This window comes from Haliotis asinina, chromosome 2, assembly GCF_037392515.1.
Source record: "Haliotis asinina isolate JCU_RB_2024 chromosome 2, JCU_Hal_asi_v2, whole genome shotgun sequence".
Lineage (NCBI taxonomy): Eukaryota > Metazoa > Mollusca > Gastropoda > Lepetellida > Haliotidae > Haliotis > Haliotis asinina.
Genome location: NC_090281.1, coordinates 62,147,566 through 62,173,399, shown reverse-complemented (window position 1 = coordinate 62,173,399; position 25,834 = coordinate 62,147,566). Strand labels below are relative to the sequence as shown.

The following is a 25,834-nucleotide window of genomic DNA, read 5'->3' as shown; positions in this document are numbered from 1 at the left end:
GACGAGCTTGATAGAGTCGGTTTTTAACGGTTGAGGTTGAAATGCGTCTTCCAGTGAGTGTGCGGAATTCTCTATTGATGGCAGGGGCCGATTTAAACCTATCGCGTGGAGCAATTAACGTAATGAGACGATCCCGTCGTGGTGTCGTTGATGTTGGTCTACCACGCCCAGGTCTCGTTGCAACCCCACCCGTTTGACGGTACTTAACCCACAGGCGTGAAATTACACTTTTTGATTTACCCATCTGCCGGGCAATTTCACATTTCACATAATGATGTGTCCCCCCCCCCCCCCCCCCTCGGAGGCATTTCTGTCAGTAAGTGTCAGTCTCTATTGCATTGGTGATTGCGACTTCTCCAGTACATTTACAGGAGTTAACTTCTGTATGCACGTGTAGCACGTGCTGGGCATGTATCATGCGAAATTCCATTGTCATTGGATGTTGCGTTTGGGAGATACGCCACGATAACGGACCCTGTCACAGTCAAAGTCATCTACATTCAATTTCTTGGTTCCCTTATTTTCTGTCGGTAGTATATGTACAGCTACAATACAGTAAACTTCATTCTAGAACAGTCACTGGAACAGCAAATTTGCTAATACATGGATAACAAGAGCATCCCTCCAAGTACAGCCCAGGCTTTGGTTGTGGAGACAAGAGGTCATGACAAATCTTCTTCAATAAGGACTCAAACACAATGTTGGCACATAAGTAAAAAGTTTATTTATAAAATGCATGCTGTGTCATTATAAAGTGGATTGAAATGATTCTATCCAAATGCTGCTACTATGTGGGAAAACTATCTGTTTGCAACCAATTTGAAAAATTACCATCACGTGTTATCAGTTAATTAACGGACATTTCTTCACATGATTGTAACACTTATGTGACCATAACAGTTATATAGGTGATATAGGTAGTTTAGATGTTGAGATTCAAACGCACTATTGCATATTCCACTGAAAAACTCACTAGTCTGATGCTTGTATCATAGAAAATAATCGAACAATTACAGAAAGAAAAGGGTACTAACATCCTTCATTTCTAAACTTGCCAAATTACAACTTGCGGAAGCCCTGATCTTGAACTAAAATGTAAGTTTTGTCAAACAAATATGAAAAATAAAATAAATGACTTCTTCCACTAATAAAATTTATTCATGTTATTTACTTTTTTGTATTTTATAAGTTATGAAAGTCTGTAAATCTAATTTCTTACATCTAACTGTAAGACATTTCTTTGAAATTCTGGTTGTACTTTGCTGGCTTCAACAGTTGGCCCAGCAGAAAAGGATCCAGCCTACAGAACAGAACCTAGATGTTCCCACACATCTATATAATGTTGGTCCAATATGCCGTAGGTACAAAACACAAACACAGGGATAAATGAAGCACATGCATTACGTTATGCTTGGTGCATAAATACAGAAATTAATTTACATTCCAGTAGGCAAGCAAATTATAAAATATCTGATAAAATACATTAGTATCATACTATTCATTTCTTAACTGAAATTTAACTCCAAAAGTGTTGTGAAGGTTTGATGAAGCAAAGAGTTTGTTTTCTTCTACAGTAAGTGCTGACACATTCTATTTACAAACACATATCATGTAAATTATCATTTACAGTTTAAATGATTATGACACTACTAATTATTTTAAGTAAATTACACTGAAATAGACAAAAAATACCTTAGGTATACAGTAAAGCACATGACTTATCTCATAACAACGCAAAACAATTCTACTTGTCCTGAATTAGGGTAACCATCTTTGATCTACTTTGAATCAGATACTGACATCAGTAGAAGCCTTCAAGACTGGTACTGTTTGCCAGTCATGTCTATCTTCTGGACTAGCAGCATCTATGACTATCACTGTTTGATATTAAAGGATATAACTCTTATCCATTATCACCCTGTGTAAAGCGTCAGGTCATAGCTAAACAATGAATCATTTATATCTCCAGCCGAAGCATCATAAAATATCACAAGCACTACCATTACAGGTATTTTATAAACATTCCCTAAACATGCCAGTGATTCTCACATCAGAATTATTAGAAGTGTTTAAAAGCAAAATTATGCTAATTAATTAATTTGTCAAAGATGTGATGGTGGTTTTCCACACCCACATAGAATAATGAAATTAATAAAGCATATGACCATGCTTATTTTCATAGTTTTAGAAATCTTCTGATATGCTCTTGAAAATTATCCGACCTGCTTTTAAAGGTGATTTATTGGACCAAGCAGCATGTCCAATTAGATATATGTAGTAGTAGCAGATTGTATGTCATACCTACATTGCATGAGCATTTCAAAGCTAAATATTGAAGATATATTGCAATATTGCACTTGTTGGATGATGTTTATTGTAACCATGACAACAATGATGCCCTGAGGAGACGATGACATATGGTTACCATGGTAATATGGGTATAATTTACAGGGACAGTAGGCTGTGTGAAGAGTTGCCATGATAGAATCACTCTGTTGCCTCTTATTTAATGAGAAAAATAACTTATAAAAATAATAATACTACTGTCACAATACAACTAAACCCAAAGCATGATTCATGCCTGGTTGTGATAGTAAAAATGCAGCAAATGCAGTCTCCGGGTTTGACAGATAAGTTACATGGCAATGTCAAGAAAACATTAAGCACAACTGGAAGATTAAAATGCACTTTGATACAAGCCAGTTACTGGTGGCAAGATATAAATGGATTACAAATCATTGACGTAGCTCCAACACAGGAATTGTTACAAACATGCATACAAAACCTAATAAGTAAATACATGACTATGGTAGTTCGTATGGCCTGACTTGGTCGTAAAAAAAAATTCTGAGCAGGAATTCAAGTCAAAGCATATCTGAATGTATGCATAGACACAGTGGTAGTGCTCATTTAGGCCATTTGATATGGGTTCCGTGCAATATTGTCTTGCATGATCGGTCAATCTTAAGACTTAAGACAAACAAACACATATACAATTAGCCCATACATTCTGTAGCACCGAAAAACGAAAATTGGGCAGTGCCTCTACACTTCTATGTTAGGGTACCTGTTTATGTAGAATGTTGCATACACTGATTCTGATTCAAATGATAGATTAGTAAAATGACAAAAATTAAATCCTGAGTTCCAAGAAAAATTGAAATCTTAAAAAAAATTAATTAAAAAATAGATCTGATTGGAGGATATGAAATGAAATGAAAGAAACTTCAGCAAAATCAAGATAATCTGTATTAACTGTCCATGCTGATTGAATACTCATAGACAGATCGTTCCATGTCAGGAAATGAAGTCTGTGTTCGTTGAATCATCAGTGTAGAGATCTACATATCTTCAACCTTCAATATCAGACCTGCTCGTCTGCTTGACTTGAACCCCTCCCAACAGCTCCCTCTACAGGTGGAGATAAAGAGTTATCTCCCTTACTTCTTCTTCTTGCCCATGGTAGATTGGTTTGCTTGGTATTGAGCCTTCTTCTGTTGAAGAACATTCATCTCATCGTCTAACTGTTTCTTGCGATCCTCTAGTTTCTTCTTTTCATCTGCATGTTGCTTCTTCAATGAGTCAAAGCGAGCATGGAGCTAAAAGACATGATGTTAACCAAAGTCAATGATTGCACAATACTTAGTTCTCAGGCAACATTTAATGACGTCTCTGGCACAATGAACAGAAGTCACAGACTACAAGGGTGCATATAGGCAAATTTTTACATAACCGTATCACTGACATAATATAGTATTTAACTAATTTGACCAATTCTTATTCAAAGTGTCCAGGACATATGCTTCAATGTACAGACAAATGTCTCATCATGATTTCAACCAAAGAGCCTGTAGTAATTTCCACTCTCAGAACTTACCTCCTTCTCTGCCTCCTTGAGCTCAGCCTCCTTCTCCTTGACTCTGATGACAAACGTCTGCCTCATCTCCTCCTCCTTCTTCTGCAGGTCGCTGATATGTTGCTGACGCTTCAGCTCATACGTCTCTGATAGACTGGGGACAAACGTCATGTCAGTATCACTCAGACAAAAGACTGAACGGGACAGCATCACCAAGTATATGAATATAAAACATCAGATGAATTGAGATACATATAATATCAGGTATTATATTTGAGGATGTATCTCCTGAAATTTGACATCTAGTTATGTATATTTCATTATTTTCGGGGAGGGGGGCCAAAATAATGTTTACTTTTCTCACCTCTTTGCATCGCTGTCTGAAAACCCCATGTCTTCCAGCTTATGTCTACGATACAGCTCGAAATGACGCTTGTGAGTTGTCTCCCTTAGGTCCTCCATATTTGTCCTGATCAACATTTCGCGAAGTTTCACAAAGTCGCAGTGGTTTTCATTTTCAACTGAAAGGTACAAAGCTTAACATAAGTATCATCTCTCCACATGACAAAAAATAATAATTTACACAAAACAAAGCACCTCAACTCAATAAACTATAAGCTGATCTAATAGAGGGAGTCTTGTAAATGTCTGCGATATTGCAGTTTTGTGATGGTCGTCTGTAAATAATTCAGCCTGGATCAGACAATCCGATCAACCAGATAATGCAACTTGAATTTTCAAGCTTCCATGAAGTACGTAACCTACCTTGCACTGTCCCCCAAGGATACTGCCTTGCCTTCACCATCTTGTTGCCAATCTTCACTTCATCATTGCTGCCAACCACAGCAAAAGGTAGGTGACTCTGTAGAGAAGATGAACCCAATAGAAGAACTAACGTACACTGAGTGAGTCGGTGAGTGAGCGAGTGAGTTTAGTTTTATGCCGCACTCAGCAATATTCCAGCTATATGACGGCGGTCTGTAAATAATTGAGTCTGGACCAGACAATGCAGTGATCAACAACATGAGCATCGATCTGCGCAATTGGGAACCGAAGACGTGTCAACCAAGCCAGCAAGCCTGAACACCTGATCCTGTTAGTCGCCTCTTACGACAAGCATAGTTGCCTTTTATGGCAAGCACGGGTTGCTGCAGGGCTGTTCTACGGTTGGGACCTTCACGGGTGGTTGCTGAAGGAACATTCTACCCCAGGACCTTAACGGGTCAACTAAGATACATCTTAATTATGTAAGTCTAAAGACAACTCTGTTCTTAACCACACCTGGGTCCAAAACAAAAAGCAATATTGCAACTTTTCTCATGATTAGGTCAACTGAAAGTATCCAACATTCAACATACACAGCATGCCTTTACCCACTTTACCCACAATATTATTTCAATCCTTACATTCATGGAAGCATTGTTCTCTGCTACGGTCTCATCATCAGTCGGGAACTGGTAGATCTGTACTCCATTGGCCATCAGCTCACTCATAATCTGCAACATTCAGGACCACAATAGCTAGGCTACATTCAAGCAATAACCACAGAAAACATTCAGATTTCCACCAGAACCACAGGTTTCTAACATACGTTATATTTGGGATTACACTTACTCAGTAAAATACAGATTCTAGTACCATTCAGGATTCGAACCCACACCCTCCAGTCAGGTACCTTATCACAAGCGCACTGAGATGTGTAATCCCAAATAAAACGTGTTACATTTGATCACTTTCTAAATGGCATTGTGTACTCATGTTCATGTTTCTAGCCATACCAGAAATGTTGCAATCAAATGAAACTTTACAGATTGCAAACCATTTCTCTGAAAGTAGTTTAAAATCATTACATTGAATATGTTCTGAAATTGCATGAAACTTTGCAAAAAATTAGATGCATTAAGAAATTAGGGTTTGAAGTCAATTATAACACACCAAGAATGTGGGCCATTTTAAAAAGTAACATCACTTGGTTGACATCTGAGAACAACTTTTCTTATTTTCACCTTTGCTTTGAACTTGTGGAGCTCGGTCTTGGTAATGGTATCAGCTTTGGCGATAACAGGTATGATGTTGACCTTGCTATCTAGCTTCTTCATTGTGACCAGATCTAGTGCTTTAAGCCTGAAGAGAAACCAAGTGCACTGCAATAATGTCAGGAATACAGCACTGAGTGAAACATTGTAAGTGGTTCACTGGTCATCAGACCCCAATGGTACTACATATTTACCAAACACCTCAATCCTAACTTTAAACTGTCTGAAGCATGGGTATCGGATCATAAAAAGGGGTACCAGAGTCAGGCAATTAGCCAATAGCAGATTTTTAGATGATACAGAAGCTAGTAGACGACATGATTTACTAATTTAGACTTATCTCACTTACACTGATTGGCATTTGCAAAACATCAGTAATCACATGTGACTCAATTATATTTCGAAGTATGAAATGAATTCGCTCAGTCTGGCATTCCCAGCAGGTAACATAGAAAATGTTAGTCTCTTCTAAGTAAAAAACTGCTCTTACAATACTGCTCCGAGATTACTTGCCACAATTCAAGCTGCTCCCAAAATACTGCCCACTGGGAAAGCTACTCTTAGAACATTGCTCCAATAAGTCTACCCACTAGGATAGCTGCTCCCACATACCGCCTGTGTTTTGTTTTGGGAGACTGTTTTCCTGGGACACATGTCCTATGTATCAATGTTAAATTGGGCGAACAGGGATACTCACGAGTGTCCTGTTGGAGCAATGAAGTAGAGACAAGCATGAATACGGTTGTCATGGTAACTGTGGAGCATACGTTTGATCTTCAGCTCCTCCTGGAGGTAAGCATCAAATTTGGTATCGATGTAGTCTACGATGGACTTCCAGCTGGAAACAACAATTATCTCCCTTTATGGAATATGTTCCCATCAGTATCAACCAGGACCTCATGTGTCGCACTGGTGCATGTTGACCCTTGCAATGACTGCATCTTACCAGAATTGTCTTGAGGGATATACTCCTGAAAGATTTCTTAACCATGTCAATCAGTTAGGCTTCTAAGAATACACTGTGCTGACACAGTAAAAGGGGTTCAGTTGCAGAATTTAAGAATGAGTGATTGAGTGAACTTTTTATGCGTCACTCAGCAATATTCCAGCTGCATGGCAGTCTGTAACTAAACAAGTCTGGACAAGACAATCCAGTTATCAACAGCATGAGCATCGATCTACGGTATTAGGATTCGATGACATGTGTCAACCGAGTCAGGGAGCCTTACCACCCAATCACTTTAGTCACCTTTCACGACAAGCATGGGTTACTGAAACCTAATCAGAGCCCATGAGAAGTTTATGGGTCAGATGTGCAAAACACTCTGATGTTGTGAGGGTACTGGTACTGGTTCATTGGTTTACTGTTTCATATGATACAGTGCAAATATCCTGCAAATGCTGCTTCACTACATAACATGAAACTTTGTTTTGTGGAGCAAAAGGAAATGATGCTGAAACAGTCACTGAAGACAATATCTACTTAAAGTTTCCTTGAAGAAGAAGAATATGCATGTTAGAATGATTGAAACAAAATTGAAACAAGTATGCAGGATTTATGTGATATTTCTGCTCTGATAAGAAATACAATCTCAGACAGTCTGTGACAGACTTTCATGAATCACTTTGCCAATGACATCTCAGTTATGACATGCAACAAAGTTTCAGAATCTGACCAGCAGTAAGTCAACCCATGTCCATCATTGTAATGATGGTGACCTTTCCCAATCAGGGTCTCCATGGGGTTTACCAACAACAAAGTAACCTTTCGTAAGCAATGCAAAAATACAACTGATATAACATCTCACAATAACTAACTAAAAATACTAGGATCAACTAAAATGATTTACGTAACTTCTAAATAATAATAACATCTGAGCAATAATAATGAAAAGAAAACGAGTAATTAGAATTTTGAAATACTAGAAATGTTAAACAGCTACAAATTATTGTCACTACTTCCGTCCACCAACATCTAGTGTTAAATACACAGGTACCTTCACACTGTATACACATCAGCTGTACAACTAAACATGAGTCCATATTCGACACTACTAAAACTCCCACGATTCTATATGTTGTTGATCATGTGACACATGACATGTGACACTCCCATTCTTTGTCAGTAACTGGGAAATGAATGAGTGAGTGAGTTGGGTTTTATGCTGCTTGTAGACCCCACAATTGGGCTTCACACACTGTACCCATGTGGGGATTTGAACTGTCGTGACAAGAAAATGTGTTAACCACTACCACATGACCCTTAACACTAAATGTCAACTATGTAAATAAGCTAGGTGTTACACAGACACTTGAGGCTTTTTGATAGACATACATATCTAGAACCCTCAAGGAAGAGCAGTTTAGTACCTTAGCGTGTTTAATGTCACATGATCACTGACTGGTGCAGAGAACCTGGTATATATGGGTATTGAAGGGGCAATACACACCCAATATGTGCAGTGTGATATGATCATATTATCATGCTAACGATCTAAGTAAGAAACAGTCAATATCATTCAGTATCAGATATGCTACTGATCCAAACACACGAATATGAATTAGTAATTAAAATGTTCAACAGCAGAAGATGATTTATCAAAACTAACTGCAAAACTCATAGTTTCAATGTCCTAATAATATGACCGAAAAACATATCTTGCAGTGAAAAATTGAGGATCAAAGTTGTTCATATCCAATGAAATGTGAAAATATCTTAAAAACTGGCCATAAGATTGTAAAATTATACTGTTGGCATTAAGGGAAACAACTTAAAAGCATGGCAAGCCAGCTAATGGAGGTCCAAGGAAACATGAGTGTTTAGGTTAGGCTGGCGTTGAAGCACACTTCATGGTGTGTCATGTTAATGTGGGGGGAAAGAATGAAGGGATGTAGATCTTAGATGTTTACCACATTGATGAGCACCCTTCAGGTGCTGACAAACCACAGCAAATCTGGGATCTGAACCACTGAATTCTGGCATGTCCAAGATACACAACTCTTCTGCACAGAGAACAATAGCATCTAAGCAAGAGGTTCCCAGTCCTCAAGGAGAAATTATATAACCTACAATGAACACAGTACTCATACTTGTCACACAGATCACAAGTGGAGACGAAGGGAACAGAAACACAATTTTGCCCACACCAAACCAATCACATCATATCAAAGCAATCTTCAATACTTTATACATACAAATGCTTTGCTGTGCAGTCATTATTTTGGACCAATGAGAGACATTAACACTGTGACCAATGAGAATCTTACATCAGGTAAAAGGGAATATTATTCAACAACACAGGATATGGCCTTGTCACTATCTCTGTGCTAAATCTCAGGCAGTGGTTGTATTTGGATAGAGTAAGTCCTATAAGAATTCCATATTCCATAGGTCCTCATCCAATCAGGTTACAAAAAAGCAATCATGCTTCACAGTTAAACGATAAACATGGGTGATGGAGGAAAGAGGTGTATTGTGTGTGAGTGTGTATATTTTCATGCTTCTTTTAGCAATATTCCAGCAATATAATGTGGGGGACACCAGAAATGGGCTTCACACATTGTATCCATGAGGGAACTGAACCTGGGTCTGTGGCGTGACTATCAAATGCTTAAACCAATTGGCCACCTCCTCAAAACTGACACAATGTACAGCTGCTGAAAACAGTGTTGACCAAATCACCCCCTTCTTTCTAATTCATAACTTACCACAGATGATACTGCTAGATAAAATACATCCACCCTTCAAATTACGAAAACAACAAAACAAACAACACACACAAAAAAGTAGTTCCACCAAATTGAGGATAATATTCACAACATCAAACACACCTGAACCATTCACAAATATGATGTGAAAAATTAAAACAAGAGTCAAAACCACCTCCACATGTCCAAGGCCACACAGTGTACTGAAGACACAATCACATGAGATGAGAGTATAGCATGAGGAAGCACTAAAAGTAAGAAGCTAGAAGCAACACCCGTCTACGTGATCTCACCTATCCTCTTTGTTTATTTGGTCCCCGAAGCCCACCGAGTCTACCAGTGTCAGTTTTAAACTCACATTCTTCTCTTGTAGCTCTGAAATATTGAAGCATGGGATGAGATGACATTATGAACCGAGCATACCTTTCTTCCTTGTTTATCTGGTCGCCATAGCCAACAGAGTCGACAACGGTCAACTTGAGTCGAACACTGCTTTCCTGTAGATCTGCAATTATCAACACATGAGACATTGAATGAACAATTTAAAACTTAAATAGCAGTCTGTATCTATTCATGTTTATGAAAACAGACCCTTACATAGAAAGACTGAGTGAGTTTTACCTTGTTTTTAGCAACATTCAAGGAATATCACAACAGGGGATGCTAGAAATGGACTCCACACACTGTACCAATGTGGGGAATCCAACCTGGGTCTTCGTCGTTATGAGTGGACACTTTAACAACTGGACTACCACACTACCCCCAGAGAGATTGTGCTTTTATTCTAATTAAGATAATAAGGTATCCATCACACATATAATATAGTCAGCTGAATCCAGTTATGTGTAACAAGTGTGAATGGTATATAACCTACCTGTTTCAAATCAAGCATGAAGTTGTCTTCAGTTTTTACATTTGTTTTCAAGGAGCAGTGGTATTCTCTATGAAGAGAATTACCACTGCACTGCAACAGGTGACACCAACAATGGTGTCATTCACTCTCGGCACAATACCAGATACTGCACAGATTAAAACGTTTTGATCTTTTCTCACTAAAACAAAGTTGCTCACGATAAATAAACTATGCAACACTATGTGCAAAGGAATTAAAGGATGTAAATCAAAAAAAAAAGTCTATCTAATCCTGCTGTGAGCAAAAGGAAGTAAATAACCAAACACATCTGTTGCTACATTTCAGTTGCGATTTTGTAATAATCAGGGCCCCGTTTCACAAAACTCTCGTAAGCCTAAGATCTCGTAACTTTTCTCGTAGCATTTGCACCTCCTATGTTACAGTATGCCAGGAACGAGAGCTACGAGAAAAGTTACGACATCTTAGGCTTACGAGAGTTTTGTGAAACAGGGCCCAGGCCACTTCTGCAAACATTTCAGCACTGTGCAAGAACTGTTTATAATTTTCCAGTATTGTTACAATGGTAGAATCAAAACTCTTAAAATAAAATGGTTTATAATGAGCACTTCATGTATATTTTTCAGTGTATTAGAAATAGTCAATATGGAAATTTAAAGGAATAGATACTTTTGCATCAACATTTTCTGCAGATAAAATTTCATAAAACATTCATCTTAACTGGAATTTTTAATAATGTGATACTATATTATATCTTCAAATAAATTGCCACACATTAAATGGATTAATAATTCATTCATCATCAATTGGTTAAAAATGAAATATTCGCTCATTTATTCATTCATAATTGTGACCAACTATAATCTGTGATCTTAAAATACATTTTACACAGACTAACTGGAAATCTTTTTGTCTTTTCATGTACAAACCATTGTTTCAACAGCTGCAGTCTTTAAGAAGCATGCAGTATTGAAGTTTAAATGATACTGCCTTCTGCAGCACTGTTGTTGTGACATTACCGTATGTATGAGCCTTCAGCTTTACTCCTGGCAGATCATGAGAACTGGGAGTAGAATCAAAGCTGGTGTTGAACAATGTATCCATCATCGTTGACTTGCCAATGCCTGTTTCACCTAGAACAGGAAATAAGTGATTTGCTCAGGACAAGCAGCATTTTATTGTACTTCTTCCACTTCATTCAATACAAAATTGTAACCCATTGTTAGGTCAGTTTGGAAGACAATCAGCTGTATGAGAGGACTGTTCACAGTGTAGGAATACACAGTGTCATTTAGAAAAAACAAATGTAACATGTCATATTTGGGATTACACTTTCCGAGTAAAGAACAGATTGCAGTACTTTTGTTGGGTTGAGTTCAATCTTGGATTTGAACCCCCACCAACAGAGTCAAGAACCTTATCCTAAGAACAAAAAGTCAGATGCAAGATAGAGGATTTGCCTTATTTGAAGCTGTGAAAAACAATGCAGAAAACATAACTGATTCTTCCTTCAGTAACGGCTCACTTGCTTAACACCACAGCTGTAATATACAAGTATAGAGTTTAAAACCAAAGCGTGTTATATTACACTGCAAGACCTATGCTGAAAATACAAAACCTGGTTATGCTTACTCAGTGACATAGTGTGTAGAGAAAATAGATAACTGAAAGCAGGCTATGTACAGTCGATGACTGCAGCAACCCTGCTGCCAGGATGATATCTAAGGGCATCTTGCTACAAGATTTCACAAATTATGTGATAGGGTTTTGTGATTAGTATGCATTTTGGTGCTAGGTTTCTTGAGGTAGCTGTAGCAGTCTGAAATTGAGGTGTTTTAAGGTAACTGAATTGTCTTACCAACGCAGAGGATGTTGAAACAGAAGCCTTGAGATACAGACTTGTTGACCAGTTGATCTGGCAGGCTGTCGAACCCAACATGGCCTGTCAAGGTGAGATTCCTTAAGTTCTGAGCCTGTACAGTTGGCATCTGCAAATAGAGAGAAACACAAGCTAAAACCATCTGTCAGGAGAGTAGAACTACCCAACTTCCATACCAATGGGTAGGTAACTGGCATACCATGACGAGAACAATCTAATTAAATCAAATAATGGCTCTAGAGATACATGTATATGTGAGGTGGTGAATTTCATGATATGGATGCAATACAATACATATTGCAATAATATGGATACAATACAAAACATAAAGCAATAATATGAAGGCAATACAATTTGTATTCAGATACAGCATCAGCCCATAATCCAAACAATATACTGTGTGCACATTTTTACCTTGAAAACTTACATATAAAGTGACAATCTGAATTGAAATCCTTCTGATCAAGAAAGTGAAATTATTCACCACTAATGTTCTATATATAATGTGTGTAGCACACACACCTTATAACAATAGAAGCATCTAACAAAACTTCAGATTGTGAAGTCTGCGAAGGTAACATGCAATGCTATATCCATTTGTTGCTGATCCATAACAAATAACAAATGAAAGAATGCATGCAGTATGATGCAGTACACTGTAGTATTTATCTCAATACACAAATTATTACCTGCAATAAATTTCAAATCCTAAGTAAATATTGACATAATATATTGTATATTTGGCTACTAGTCAGAAGCTCTAAACTGTTTGGCCTACTGAGCTCCACTGATACCAGTGGAAATGTCACTAAACTCTACTAGAAATGGAGGAAAGTATGCTTGAAGGTTTAAGCATAAGTTGCAGTGGTAAACTTAAGGTAGTTGAAAAATATTATATGAATTTGGTGGCCACAACAATCAACAAAAAATACAACAAATATAACATGAGTTTTCCAGGACCCTTCAAACCTGACTATTTGCTGGTCACTGAGTAAGTTGATTTCTCCATGGCAAGACTATAAAGTACCGGTATTTGAAATTAGAGATTAAATCCAAAATGTCCTTGTCACAGGCCTAATTATCATAAATTTAAGAGATAAAGTTGAATAAACCACAAAAATAAACACAATTCAAAGCCGTTAATGAATACTTCTGATTTCATTTTCTACAACTCTTTGAGTAATAGGAATTCTTGTATTTTTTTAATCATTGTTGATGGCAAAGTTTTAATGTAGTGTTAAAAGCTTGTAGGTATGAAAGCTTCTCATCTTTTTAAATAAGCTATAATTACTTACTTTATATTGTTAGCATCATTACTAACCAGGGAAAGGAACGTCCCTTTAGATCTTCATCTTTTCATTCCTCACAGTTTCATTTAACAATATGATAGGCAACCTATCAAATGTAAAGTGCAACCTGATTTCAACATGCACTAAGTGTGAGTAAAAATATTTCAAATTCATAATCTCACTTAGCCTAACATTTCCACACATCACTGCTCTCTGAAAACACCCTACCTGGTATGCATCTCATCATTGAATAGTGTGCATCTCATCTTTGAATATTGCAAAACATTACTAATCTTTGTGTTTTGAGTACTTTGTCATGCATTCTTGTGTCTGACATCATCAAACTGTGTGCAATTTATCATTGTGTCCATATGGTCCTATGTTTTACAGAAATTCATAATCAAATTATGCTGCAACTCAACACAGACTGTATTGGAATTCTATATTTTAAATGGGTTCATGCATCTGTGCTCAACTTAGATACACAGCTGGAAAATTGTGAGGGGTCTGGTTTTCTTTGGTCAACATGCACCAGATGAAGGTTAACTCAAGTTCTTGGAAACAGGCCCTGTACTGGAATATGTCCTTCTGAGTCTGACAGAGTTATGTATTTCTCACAAAAGTTATCAGAAAAAAAAAAGTATTTTGTCTCACCTCTGGCAAACTAATTGTTTTGTTGTCATCCTGAAATTAAGTCACCAGAACCAAAGTGTTAATGATTTTAACTATGTTAATCATGGCAGTGTCAAATCTAAGATTATTTTGACAAGGATCACATGCTTGGAAATTAGCACAAATTCACTAGCCTGAGCAGAGTCCATTTCAGACAAAAGACTTGTGATATACCCTAATGCCACATTACAACTATGGTAATCCTGTATCCTGCATTTTTTGTACTAAAAGTGATGAAATATTTCTAGCCCTGCTAAGGAATGGGATTCACCAACAGTGCTTTTGTGTTGAAAATGACCAAGGACTTCAACAAGCACCAATAGTCATTTCCACGAAAACATATAGCAATGTCTCTCCAAATGTCTGACATTCAACTTGAACACAGGATACTTTTTAACAGGAACAAACCTTGTCTTGGATAGAGTTTTTGTGCTAATTTCCATCACTAAAGTTACTGCCCATTCTAAACAAGACAGACATTACCTGCATTCTAGTTTAATCTCTTCCATCGTATTGATAATGAAATAATCACAACACAAATTTGTAAGATCACTTCCTTACATTAAATTTGGAAAAACAGGAATGAGAACAGGTGTGAGTGACAAGAGAAGAAAATGGACTGGGCATCTTTTGAGTCATGCTAACTGAAACAATATAACATATATAAGGAATGACAATAGTGAAATCAAATACACAGAATTCCACAGATTTGTGGAAAATCCCCATCTTTGAAAAAACATAATCATTGTTAACTGAAACAAGACAGTGATCATAATTACAACTATGCATATTTCGTAAACACATTATTTCGGATCATTAATACCTGGAAAAACCTTACCTAAACAACTTCTATTTCTAACTTCTGTGGGTTGCTCTATTTCTAAGCAGGCCCATATATTTGACATGTTTGATGGCCCATACAGCCTCAGGTGCTTGGAGATTTGAAAATATAGAGACTGCTTTAGATCAAAATCTCTTTGTAGTGTAACTAGAACACACTGATCTTGAACAAGCCTTTTGTGGCAAGCATGGGTTGCTGAAGTATCACGGATTTTACAGGTATCAGAAATACTGCTGACTTATACATGTGTTAACAAAAATACATTGCCTCCTGTGTAACAAAAGTCTTTTCACCTTCACACTTTAGAAAGAGACAAAGCTGAAGAAGTCTGATCAATTATTATCTCCCTTCCCAGATGAAACTTATTAAATTTAAGTTTATCGCACTTAGGTCAATCAGAAACATGGTATCGGGTTTTCAGTGGATCTGCAGATTCTTTGAATTTCTGAACTTAAGTGAAAAGGCTCTACACGATTACAAAACACTGTTGATGTACATGATAAGTTATCTTACAGACAACTTGTTTTCAGTTAATTCACTTGGGTGTCAGGGTGAGTTGGGCTTTAAGCCACTTTTACCAATATTCCAGCAATGTCCCAACAACATCCCGTCAGGAGACACCAGAAATGGGCTTCACACATTGTATCCATGAGGGGAGTCAAAAACGTGCTTTCGGTGAGATGCATGAAGGCATTTACCACTAAGCTACTCCCAAAGCACATGATTCACGTGGGCACAGACCTGCAATTTCCTGTGTGTTTTAATTTTCTTGACCAGCTGTGGTATGGTATTTGAACGGTATGAACCTGAATTAAACTTTGAAACTTTACTTTGGATTTATGTTTGGCAATATTTACATCACCAGCTGTCATCACCTTGCTAGTACATTGGCCTTAAACTAAACATAAGGATATTCTGCAGTACCTTTTTTGCGTCTATTTTTATAATGCAAATGTTTATACTAATGTACTTCATAATCTTTTGTGACTGTTTGATCTAAAAATAATCCAACATTTGTTGTCCTCATAACATATGCCATAATTGATGTAGAATCTGTCAACATACTTTTAAAACAAGTAAATATAAGGTTTTATAACCATCCTCTGGATATATAAGATATGAAATTCTGACCTCATCCCCATTGCTTTGATACTATTGCTTATTCCAAGTATATTTTTATTTATATCACATCTTCATGCAATTAAACATGTGCATCTTAAGAGCACTGCAAATGGCACTGATTTGTGTCTTCATCTAGAATATATATATATATTCTAATGAAACAACAATTACAGAGTATGTGGATATTTTCAATCAGTTCATGCAATAGTCTGTTCAACTGGGAAAGCTTCATCACTAAGAATGCAAATTAACATGCAGTTAATATTGTATGGAGCCCCTATGGGATATATTCCCCACCCAGGCAGAAAAAGAAAGAAAGGCTAACCCAAACCCAGTCTAAGAAAACTTAGTCTCAGTGTTAATCGTTACACTCCACCACTGAGTCTAACAAAACCTAGTAGAAGGTTACGTCAGGTAACCTGTGAGCCACCAATGACCGTCAAATCAAATGCGAGACTGTCAAATAGGTTTAACCAATCAGACAACCACTACTATTTAGGGATCGGAGGGACTTTCAAAATATTGAGGTCACTGACACAGAACTCTCCACAAAGAAAAATCTGCATATAACACAATTATCTGACCTGCAGTATATACACTTTGGGGTTTCTGTTGACATCGTTACCATTAGCTAATATTTCCGCCAGATGACATCCTTGAATATTGCCAAAAACACCATTTTCAGCAACTGTTTACTCACCGTTGTCATGGTTGTATGTACGCCATGTGCATCACCCGGAAGCAAGCGTACGCTGAATAGCATTTGGAATCGTTCAGGTATAAACCTTTTTGCGATAAAAAGTTCAAAAGGTATGTGTGAATGTCCACTTTCGTGATTTGGCAAGCTGTGTTCTGATTGGTCAGTCTCAAAGGTTACCTGACGTGACCTCCCATAAGGTTTTGTTAGACTCAGTAGTGGAGTGTAATGAAAAGTACTGAGGATAAATTTATGTAGACTGATTCAAACCAAAACTCTTACCTTACCCTAACTCTATAATCCTCACCCTACGGTGTTTGCGGTAGATTTTGTATAAGTGCATACAGAAATAAAATAGTAAATGTCTATTCCAAACCTTTTTCATGTAATATTTTCATTACAATCGCGAATCATTTAAAAATATATTGGTTCTTAACATGTTGTTTTAAGGTAACTTTTGTAATTTAGTAATCACAATGTATGTGTACAAAACAAGTACGGAAACTATCTTTTATGTGTTTTTTCATTTTTTGTGTGAAAAACGCAGGTTTCTGCTTTAACGTGAACACTGCCCTAAGACCCCAATCTAACCCTGGGCACTTGAGGAAAGGACTATTGGTAAACATGGTATATTGTCAGGGTTGTACTCAAAAGCACCGAAGGACAAAAGGGTTGAAAAAAAAGTCGAAAGGGCTGATCCTTAAAGTCAAATGGGCTCAGATGATAAGACAAAAAGGCATAAAAAAGGGCCAACTTAATAAATTACATTTGTAAAATAGTGTAAATAGTGTTTGGTTTCTTGGGATTTTAACTGGAATTTGAACATGACTCTTCTTGACTCAGTGGCATGACCAATCCACATGGGAAGTTTGTTTTTGTTGTTGTTATTAAGTTATTATTCGAAATCCAATTAAAACATGGGATGCTTGTTTTTGTTGTTGTAGAAAGTTTTCAATCCAAATCTAATTAAACATAACCAAAGCCACACAGCAGAAGCAGGCACATGAACGCATGAACTAGCGTAAATTATGATCGAATGAACTTGTGTAAATTATGAACAAAAGAACAGTGTCTAAATCATGAACTTTTGAATGAATGAACTAGTGTAAATTACGATTGTCAGTTAAGTAAATGATGAACTATATGTATTGCCATTACATGAACACTTGGTTACATGCTTGTACCATGCCATTAGCATTTTAATAATGTTATGATGATATGCTATTTCAATGCTATATGTGTCAGTAAATAATGTAAAATGTTTTTAAACTGTTTTCCTGCTTGGCCCATATGACTAGGAATAAGGCCCTTTTGAATTTTTGTTGGCCCATTTGACTTTCACCTTGGCCCTTTTCACTTTTTCCATCGGCCTTTTTGACTTGGCACTTCTCGGCCCTTTTGTCCTTCGGCCCATTTGACTAGTAACCAATGGGTTCAGGCTAACATGTCACCACAGCAAAACAGCACATGGCGAAAACAGCACCATTTGGACATAACTGAACCTCGCCTAGACAAAAACGGCTACAATGTTATGGCAAAGACGGCACCAAATAAAATTTTGATGATGAACATTGATACGATGACTTTAGTATTTTTTTAATTAAAAGATATATCAGGTAAGTATGATCAACATTCAACTATGCAGACCAGCTGAGAAGTAGAACTGGAGAAGAAGGATGAGGTGGGTTACCGACAAAGTAATGAACATTCACAACAACTAAGTGCAACCCGATGGCTTCAATGAATAGACAGAGAAAACTGTTTTACAATTTCATTATTTTCATTTATTGGATTGCAGTATGTTTAGAGTGAGTGAGTGAGTGAGTGAGTGAGTGAGTGAGTGAGTGAGTGAGTGAGTGAGTGAGTGAGTGAGTGAGTGAGTGAGTGAGTGAGTGAGTGAGTGAGTGAGTTTAATTTTAATGCCGGACTCAGCAATATTCCCGCTATATGGCGGCGGCCTGTAAATAATCAAACCTGCACCAGACAATCCAGTGATCAAAATCATGACCAATGATCTGTGTAATTGGGAACTGATGACATGAGTCAAATCAAGTCGCTTCAACACACAGTCGCCTTTTGTGGCAAGCATCCGTTGCTGAAGGCCTATTCTACCCAGCCTTCATGGGTCCAGTATGTTGAGTTGATAAAACGTCAACGCTGACAGTGATTGAAAAATGCATCCCATACCTGATAATCGGCTTGCAGTATATTTAGACGACAAATACATTGACTGTGCTGAGAGTAGCATCAAAACATTGCACCCTTTGGTGTTTCAAGGACATTCAATCAACTGGAATTGCTCAAACTCAATGTATTTAAAATGCAAAAATGTACCCATAACATATCATTCATCATTGGCTCACAGAAAGGAAAGAAGACGCTTGCTGATTCATATGGATTCACATGTTATTCGGGTATTACAGATGACAATCCTTCCTAAATATATAACTTCATAAATATAATATATAATAAACAATGAATGATTAATAAATACATAATATATAATAATGATAATATTTTTGTTTCAGAAATCCACTACTACTTGCACACTGGCGCTACAGTGTGAGAAACAAGACGACCAGTTATAGTTTGGGGCTTCATTTGAACATTGGCAAACACTGGCACTGTCATCAACCCCAACCTGGCCAGTTGACAGCAATCAGTTCAGTAAAAGTATGTATTCTTCTGTTCAAGCTGGTACAAGCGAATGAATAACAAGGTGATCAGTCACTAGGAATCTACAGACTTATCCCAGAGCTTCACCAAGAAGCCAGCCTCCTACCCCTCTAGACCAGGATCATCCAAGAAGGAAGACTAAAGGCATACATGCACAAATCATCATCTGCTATTATGTCGGTAATACTGGAAACACGATCGGCCATCTTCGGAGATTTTTCAGTCGTGAGCGGAAACTCACGCAGCAAAACATGGCGTCGTTGGAAGAAGATACCGTCTAGGTGAGATTTGTTTTTAGTTCGTCCTATTACTTTTTTATACTTATCCATCTTTGACCACCCGTGTTGAATGCGTTTAGGTATGAGGTGTTGTCGGGGCAATAGCTTATGTTTTTAGGAAAAGATAGTCACTCTAGGAGAGTGTCAAAAGTCATGCCCCTTGAGATTGTTTACATCTGAACATCGAAGTCATGCCGATGATTACGAACGTGCGCCAGATATAACATCATTTTTTTTGTAAAATATGTTTAAATTTGTCAATTGCACTTCATAGCAAGAAAAATTATGGCTCATAAACTTCTTCATGGCGCACGTTCATGATGTTCGTAATCATCGGCACGACTTCGATGATCAGATGTAAACAATCTCAAGGGGCATGACTTTTGACACTCTTCTGCAGTGACAATATTTTCCTAAAAACATAAGCTATTGCCCCGACAACACCTCATACCTAAACGCATTCAACGCGGGTGGTCAAAGGTGGATAAGTATAATAATGTAATAGTAGGAACTAAAAACAAATCTCACCGAGACGGGTGCTTCGTCGAACGACACCATGTTTTGCTGCGTGAGTTTCCGCTCGCGACCGAAAAATCTCCGAAGATGGCCGATCGTGTTTCCAGTATTACCGACATTGCTTCCGATAGGGCCGATGTGTTTCTGTTATTACCGTTAAACTACTGATATCGCTGCAATTGTTTCGCGAATGGGCTGCTTTTGTTTACATTTGAGATGCAATTCCTTCAAATTTGCTGTAATTCCTTCAATTACTTAGGAGGGCCTGATGAAAGTCAATGTCAGACTTTGTTTATGTATGTTGATATAATCTTACTAATGTTTTATTTTGACATGAAATAAAACATGTAAGTCAGTGTCATATTTTGTTCTATATGTGGTGCTGTTTTAGCCCATAAATCAGTAGCCGTTTTCACTAATATGGTGCTGTTTTAGCTATACCTCATTCCCAATAGTCACAAAATAAGGTGGCGAACATATTCTACAACTGCATGTATTGTACTACTCAAACATGTCAAACAGCATTTGCTGTAGTAGATGGATTCTTGAGTGAGGGAGTCAGTTTAGTTTCACGCTACACTCAACAATATTCCAGCTATATGGCAGCGGTCTGGACCAGAAAATCCAGTGATCAACAACATGAGCATTGATCTGCGCAGTTGGGAACCAATGACATGTGTCAACCAAGTCAGCGAGTCTGACCACCCGATCCCATTAGTTGCCTCTTACGACAAGCATAGTCGCCTTTTATGGCAAGCATGGTTTGCTGAAGCCCTATTCTACCCTGGGACCTTCGTGGGTCAGATGGATTCCTGAAAATTTAACAGACAATCTGTAAAACTTTCGACATAAATAGCACACTGAACAGCAAATTGTATCTATCCGAGGTTAAGGAAAAATGCAATTTCCAATGGGTGTGTAAGACGACTTTTAACGTATTTCCGACTTCCTGCTAAAGATATCAGAGGTAAACTGTAACTTTGTTGAACTGGGTTGCCGGCATACGATCCGCTAAAATAACAACGCCAATTCTTAATGGGTCAAGTTATACGCAAAAATTAGTCAAAGAACACATTTAGCCACAGAAACGTCATGTTTATGAATCATTCAGTCCATTTAAATGGAAGCAACTTGTCTTTGTTCATTATGACCATTGAAGACTCCTGTATAAAGGCATTCACATCCCGAACATCATATATATCGTGCATTGTGTTAAAATATATATTCATTTACCCTTTGCACTTCTGTTGCAGCCATCCTTAGCGGTCTTTTGGCTAGAAATTCCTAAAATATTTCGATGAAGACAAGGCACAGACTGACAGATCTTAGACCGGAAGTAGGGTTGAACGACAGAAAACGACCGGTGATCATTTACTAAATAATAGTAATCTGTTAGAAAATTCATTTATTATAGATTGAAGAAAAGGTAGTAGTAAATCAAACAAAGACACTTCAGTAAAATAATTATGGTTGCTGTATATTGTAAAGAGACACCCACAAATTTAAACGAATCAGCGTCGCGACTCCATTCTGTCCGACGAATGCGGAAGCGACCACGCTCCACTGTAATATTTCGGTGTATGTCGGCGTCGATCAAAGAATGTAGGATATACACCTGTAAACTGAGTGAGCGCATATAGTACCTGTTCCAATTACCTGCAACTCTCGTGTTGCACTGTTTATTCAAAAATGGCTGAAGAGGCCACGGAAGTAAAGAGTGAAGTGAAATCCGTTCTGGATATACTGAAAGCACCTGGCGATGATGAGCAAAAATTCGGCTTGTTGATCGGCTTGATTCAGGGGAATCAGGTGTCCAACAAGGATGTTGTCGACACGGTTTTGCACCTGGTAAGTGAAACGTTTGATGTAGAATGTAAATCCACGGTTCGAGCTATGAGTGTGTGTTGTCGTGAAATATACATTCCGTCATGTTGTCACCTGTCGAATCAATGACCTGTTTGGGACTATATTTAGAACGATAATATTGATCTGCATGCATTGTTTTCAGCTTCCCCCTCATTTCCATCAACCAGTTCTACCAAACATTTTGAATAGGTATTAAATGTTTCCAGTCATGATTTTTTGTGTTGTCATGTATTTCAAAGACGTCATGGCCTGCACCTAAACATTAAACTCGAAAGAGGCCTATTGGCATTGGTATTAATTATTAACATACAAGAACCAGTTTCTCTATAATGTCATGACATTATATTTCAGTGTTTTTATGCACGTCTGTTGCTTTCATATATAATAGCAATGTTCTCCACCCTGCTGTGTAACTAACATTCATGTTGTGCAAATGATGAAAAAAATATCACAGTAGTATTAGTACCTGTTGAACAGTGGGAGGAAAAACGTGATCCTTGTGTTTAGGTCAGTGCCTAAATTTCTTGATATTGATTTCTTTACAGAAAACATGATGGGTATTTGCCATTACGAATACATATAATGTAAGGTGATCTTTTGAATTTTGTAACAATGATGTTCATATCAAATTACAGTTGTCAGTGATATTTATCATAAAAGGTTTTTTTTGTTTCCACATTTAAAGGATTAGTCAGAAATAATAAGTTGAAGAAAATATTAAATTGGGAGTTGTATTTGCTGTAAAATGTTCAAATTCACAAGAAAACACTTGACGAGAAGTTCCCAGAAAGAAGGACTCTGTATTAATATCATGCAAATATTTATGTATATGTCTATTATTTATGTATAAAATTCTATGATGTCCTTGGTGACACTGGTGATTGTCAAATGTGTTTTCATAGCTGGAATATTGTTTAGATTTGTGTCAACACAACAAACACTCACTTACGATTAAATCCAGTTAATTGAAATCAGGTCAGTGGATGAAATATAACCTGTTGTGTAATAAGAATCTGCACAGCTGGCTGGGATGGGCTATTCTTGCTGAACAGAAGATCAGTAATGGTCATTGAAGCATGATTTGTACTTATCAGCATTGTGTCAGAGAAAGTGAAAGCAAAACCTTTTTTGTAGGAATAATTTTGGTAACTCTTTTAGGGTCTTTATCAGGATGGTTAAAGTATTAGAGCAGTTAAAGTACAAGAAGAACTGATTTTAATTTAGACATTCTGTTTTGCATATTTAGATATTGTTTTGTTTATATATATTTGTATTGCTCCAATATCCAGCTCAGCTGCTCAAAGGCACTTTGTTTTTCCCTCATTCATTGGATGTCAGTCTCAAACGTCATACTGTTTAATCAATCTCAACTCCCTGGGATCATACCACTCCATACAAACATGTTAATGGCATATTTTTGACTTAAAAATTACTTTTAAAGTTTCAAAATCAATATTCAGGTATCACTCTCGATCGATCACTCACTCACTCACTCACTCACTCACTCACTCACTCACTCACTCACTCACTCACTCACTCACTCACTCACTCACTCACTCACTCACTCACTCACTCACTCACTCACTCTGAGACTGAGTGGGTCTGCTTTTTAAATATTAACCATAAAGGGACAGATTAATAGATGAATCATGTTCTTTGTTCTTTTGTGTTGCATATAAATGTATCTGTTATTGGAGAGGAGAAAAAAATGAAAAATATGTCTGATGTCAAATAAAAGAAACCTGGAAACTGTAGGTTTTGTAATACTAGTGGTAACAGTGCCATGTAAGCTTACCCTTGCTGTCTCAAAGCTATCAAGCAACTTGTTTGTGTGACACGCCATTTTTGTCAAATGGATGGTGTTATTCATGGTATGTTTAAAAAATTCATGAGGTACCTATTCTGGTCATCATTTTGATCAATGTGTCTGTGGACATTAAGCAGATTCCCAATAAGCAGTGCATTGTTGATAGTCTAGCAGTATATTGTGATAAATTGTTACATTGTATCCCTGAATTTGGTATGTGCCATTAGTCTGTGTAAGTGTTACTGTAGGTTAAGATATTTAAGGTATATAAAAGTCTTAATTACTTATTTACTGATTGAATTCAGGCACATACCCACAGACATGATCATGATGAAAGAGGGACAGTGGGGTAATGGGGTAGCCACTCACCACACCAAAGACTCGGGTTTGATTCCCCAAATGGATACATTGTGGGAAGCCCATTTCTGGTCCCCCCCTGTCTGGAATATTGATAAGAGTGGTGTAAAACTAAACTCACTCACATGCCCATACATGATTACTTCTGCAGTGAATAATGTATGTAAACATGTTTCATGTCACTTTTTGTAATAAGTCTTCAGCATGCCAAGCAAATGTTTTAAGTTTAACCACTAGGTTACCCCATCACCCTTCAGTGATCAGAACATGGGTGACGTGCTCAGTTAACTGTACATCTCTGTGGTTAGTGAGTGAGTAAGTTTAGTTTTACGCAGCACTCAGCAATATTCCAGCTATATGGCAGTGGTCTGTAAATAATCGAGTCTGGACCAGACAGTCCAGTGATCAACAACATGAGCATCGATCTGCGCAATTGGGAACAGGTGACATGTGTCAACCAAGTCAGCGAGCCTGACCACCCGATCCCGTTAGTCGCCTCTTATGACAAGCATAGTTGCTTCTTATGGTACGTATGGGTTGCTGAAGGCCTATTCTACGATGGGACCTTCACGGGTTGTACATCTATGTAACATTCATCATGTTTTGGCATTTTCTTGAAACACAAGCTGTCTTACCTGTATGTAATTGAAGTCCAAGAAATGTATCGCGTCTAAAAGGTATACAAGTAAAATTGGATGGTTTAAATGCCATTGGATGCAGAAGTTTGTGGATGTTGGAGTGATTAGAGCTAAAACTGAAAGATGTCAGTTTGATTTGTAATTTCTGTTCTGATAAGAAATAAAATCAGATTGGGAGAATTAATGTCTGATTCCATTTACTCATTCAGCAAGTTTTGATTCAAGCAATATAATGCTAGTCTATAATTAGCATGGTTTCTCAGGGAAGCTTCCCCCCATTCTTTGTATTCTATTTGCAGGGAGCACAGTTGTCCATGTGAAGATCAGTGTTGAAATTGATCTTCAGATACACACTGCAAGGTGTAACTAACAGGTTCGGCTGGTCAGGCTTGTCGACTTACTTGATTCATGTCATCATTCCCCAATGGTGTAGTTTGATGTTCATGATGTCAGTCATTGGTTTGTCTTGTCCAGATTGAATTATTTACAGATGGATTTCTCAGAGGTACAGATAAGCTGCATATCAGTGTAAATTATGCAAATATTGATGTGAAATTTCAAGTCTGTTGTGGAAAAGTATGCTTGAATTTTTGTAAATACTCAATAAATGTGATTTTTTCATGCATACACAGAATAATCATGTATCAGCTTGCATACTGGTGGATAGATAAAATAACTGAGGTGTACTGAGAGGGTCTATTTCAACAGGAACAAGGCAACTTGCA

At 37.4% G+C, this 25,834-nt stretch overlaps 2 protein-coding genes across 6 annotated transcripts in view; one reads left to right on the top strand and one right to left on the bottom strand.

The window, feature by feature from the left end:
* Positions 1-701: 701 nt before the first annotated feature.
* LOC137274074 (septin-11-like) lies at positions 702-21,799 on the bottom strand. 4 transcript variants are annotated; one of them, XM_067807059.1, is made up of 12 exons: positions 21,675-21,786; positions 14,294-14,323; positions 12,330-12,459; positions 11,491-11,604; positions 10,024-10,105; positions 6,590-6,730; positions 5,863-5,980; positions 5,263-5,352; positions 4,622-4,718; positions 4,221-4,377; positions 3,878-4,010; positions 702-3,599 (listed from the first exon to the last, which is right to left on the bottom strand). In XM_067807059.1, exons 1-12 carry the CDS (start codon positions 21,696-21,698, stop codon positions 3,441-3,443), a joined length of 1,275 nt encoding a protein of 424 aa, XP_067663160.1. In that variant the 5' UTR covers positions 21,699-21,786; the 3' UTR covers positions 702-3,440. The 4 variants fall into 4 exon arrangements, with proteins under 4 accessions (XP_067663160.1, XP_067663162.1, XP_067663163.1 ...); XM_067807061.1 differs by lacking the exon at positions 10,024-10,105 and adding an exon at positions 9,894-9,975; XM_067807062.1 differs by lacking the exon at positions 14,294-14,323 and having other exon boundaries at positions 21,675-21,799.
* Positions 21,800-21,980: 181 nt separating this feature from the next.
* LOC137274076 (neurobeachin-like) overlaps positions 21,981-25,834 on the top strand; it is a 222,663-nt gene continuing 218,809 nt past the window's right edge. For both annotated transcript variants that reach the window (XM_067807066.1, XM_067807065.1), the window contains exon 1: positions 21,981-22,289. In XM_067807066.1, coding sequence (XP_067663167.1) covers positions 22,131-22,289 — 159 coding nt within the window. In that variant the 5' untranslated portion in view covers positions 21,981-22,130. The remainder of the gene's footprint in view (positions 22,290-25,834) is intronic.

What these genes read in the sequence shown, in the direction of transcription:
- LOC137274074 (XM_067807059.1), bottom strand. Translation starts at nt 21,698, where the DNA reads ATGGCTGCAACAGAAGTGCAAAGG. An exon ending in CTGCAACAGAAGTGCAAAGG is followed by an intron (nt 14,324 to 21,674) that starts GTAAATGAATAT and finishes ACTTAATTTCAG; the next exon opens with GATGACAACAAAACAATTAG. An exon ending in TCCTTGGGGGACAGTGCAAG is followed by an intron (nt 4,378 to 4,621) that starts GTAGGTTACGTA and finishes TGTACCTTTCAG; the next exon opens with TTGAAAATGAAAACCACTGC.